Raw genomic sequence first — 1998 nt, forward strand, 5'->3', positions numbered from 1 at the left:
CAATAATCTTCACATCTTCAACCGTTTCTCCATAATTTCTCATGGAATTAGAAACAATCATGACTCTGCCAAAGTAGTCGTTAATCGTCTCTCCTTCCTTCATCTCCAACACCTCAAACTCTCTCCTTAAAACCTGAAGTTGAGCTCTCTTAACCCTGGCACTGCCTTGGAATTTGGTTTTCATGGATTCCAAAAGTTCCTTGGCAGTTCCCTTCTTTGTGGTCGTCTTAAGGACAATTTTATCTATGCTACTAAATAGATAATTCTTAGCCTTAAAATCTGTTAGCTTCATTTCCTCCAAAGCTTTAGTTTGTTCTGCGGTTGGTGTTGTTCCTGTGGCTGGTTCTGTCAAGCCCTATTTCACTACCGTCCAATACTCCTTTGAACGCAGCAAGTTCTCCATCAAGAGACTCCAGTGATCATAGTCTCCATCAAAGATCGGAATGCAAGCCTTCGCGAAATTCGCGTCACCCATTCTAAATTCTTTTGGAACACACTTACTCTCTGTAATCGTCTCTCTCTCTCTGTGTTTACCCTACCCAGAGATCCTCCCTTGAATACTCTCTTTGTGTTTCCCTTCCCAATCACCACCAGATTGTTGTCAGTTTTTGTATAACCGCTCTGATACCATTTGTCAAAAAGAATTACTGAGCCTAAAAACTGTATTCCTTTATTAATTCAGATGTAGCAATATATACTACACCAGTTATTTTACAAAGTAACTGCCTCCTAAATACTTGGTCCTCAATGCTACTAACGTGCTAACAACTTTGATATAGCAAATACACTAACTGACAGAAAAACAATTAAAAAACCAGGACTGACTCAACATACTTTATAAATAAACAAATATAAATAAAATATCTTTTTGACAATTTTAGTAAGTGTCGCTACAAGTAAAAAATATAAATAAAACATTAAATTATTTAGTTCTATTTAGCCTTGTTTGAAGTCACATCTTTCCGGGGCTTATATATCTCAATACAAATAAAACATTAAATTATTTAGTTCTATTTAGCTTTGTTTAAAGTTAACATCTTTTCTTTCAGGAGCTTATATATCTCAATAGATTTGAGAATAGTTTGATTTCATTGCAATCGGATGTCTTCCTAAATCCTTTTGATTCTAAATGAATGTTTGTAAAACTTATTTTAAAGAAATTATTTTTCACTATCCTTTTTGCATTATAACTTAACAATAATGGCTTAAATAGTAGTAACCATGTATGACTCCAATTTCCAATTTCGTTAACCGTATATTATATTTCAATAGATTCCTCGTTAATTAAAATTGACCCGTGTATGTATGTATGTGTAACCAACCAACCATCAACCACAAGTAATTGGTTATTTTTACAATTTGTATGCCTTTATTTTCTTTCTTTATTACACGTTGCTCCAATATTGGTTGAAATAGAAACTAAAACATGCACCTGTCTAAAACAGTTACTAAAATTTCTCAAATCTTGTGGTCGTCAAGCACTGTGTATAATATATGGGACCCAAATATACCTTACACTTGTGAGTAAGTGAAAGCATAGCCCCATAAATTAAGTTAATTTTATAAATTAAAAAATATAGTATCTTGAGTGATATATCTATAGGAATCTTACTGTTACACATGGAACACAAACATTGGATACAAATGATCTGAAGATTCTGATCCATGAACTGATTACAGAATTGCCAAGTGTATAAAGAAAATCTCCAACTAGCCATAGCTTTAGATAACACACGATAAGAGCATCTGTATTATAAATACAGACTCATATTCATCTTACAAAATCACCATTGATAAGAATACAATTATCAAAAGCATAACAATCTTTTCAATTTCATTGCAATATACACACACGATGGCCGCATCATCATCATCATCCATGGCTCTCTCTTCTCCAACCTTGGCTGGCAAGCAACTCAAGCTGACCCCATCAAGCCAAGAATTGGGAGCTGCAAGGTTCACCATGAGGAAGTCTGCTACCACCAAGAAAGTAGCTTC

The 1998-nt window shown here is 34.3% G+C and overlaps 1 protein-coding gene across 1 annotated transcript in view; it reads left to right on the top strand.

The window, feature by feature from the left end:
• Window positions 1-1724: 1724 nt before the first annotated feature.
• LOC127107012 (chlorophyll a-b binding protein AB80, chloroplastic-like) overlaps window positions 1725-1998 on the top strand; it is a gene marked incomplete in the record, with an annotated part of 1016 nt that continues 742 nt past the window's right edge. The window contains 1 exon segment of the mRNA XM_051044300.1: window positions 1725-1998. Within this exon segment, the coding sequence (XP_050900257.1) occupies window positions 1856-1998 (143 nt within the window).

This window comes from Lathyrus oleraceus, chromosome 7 (genome assembly GCF_024323335.1).
Source record: "Lathyrus oleraceus cultivar Zhongwan6 chromosome 7, CAAS_Psat_ZW6_1.0, whole genome shotgun sequence".
NCBI lineage: Eukaryota > Viridiplantae > Streptophyta > Magnoliopsida > Fabales > Fabaceae > Lathyrus > Lathyrus oleraceus.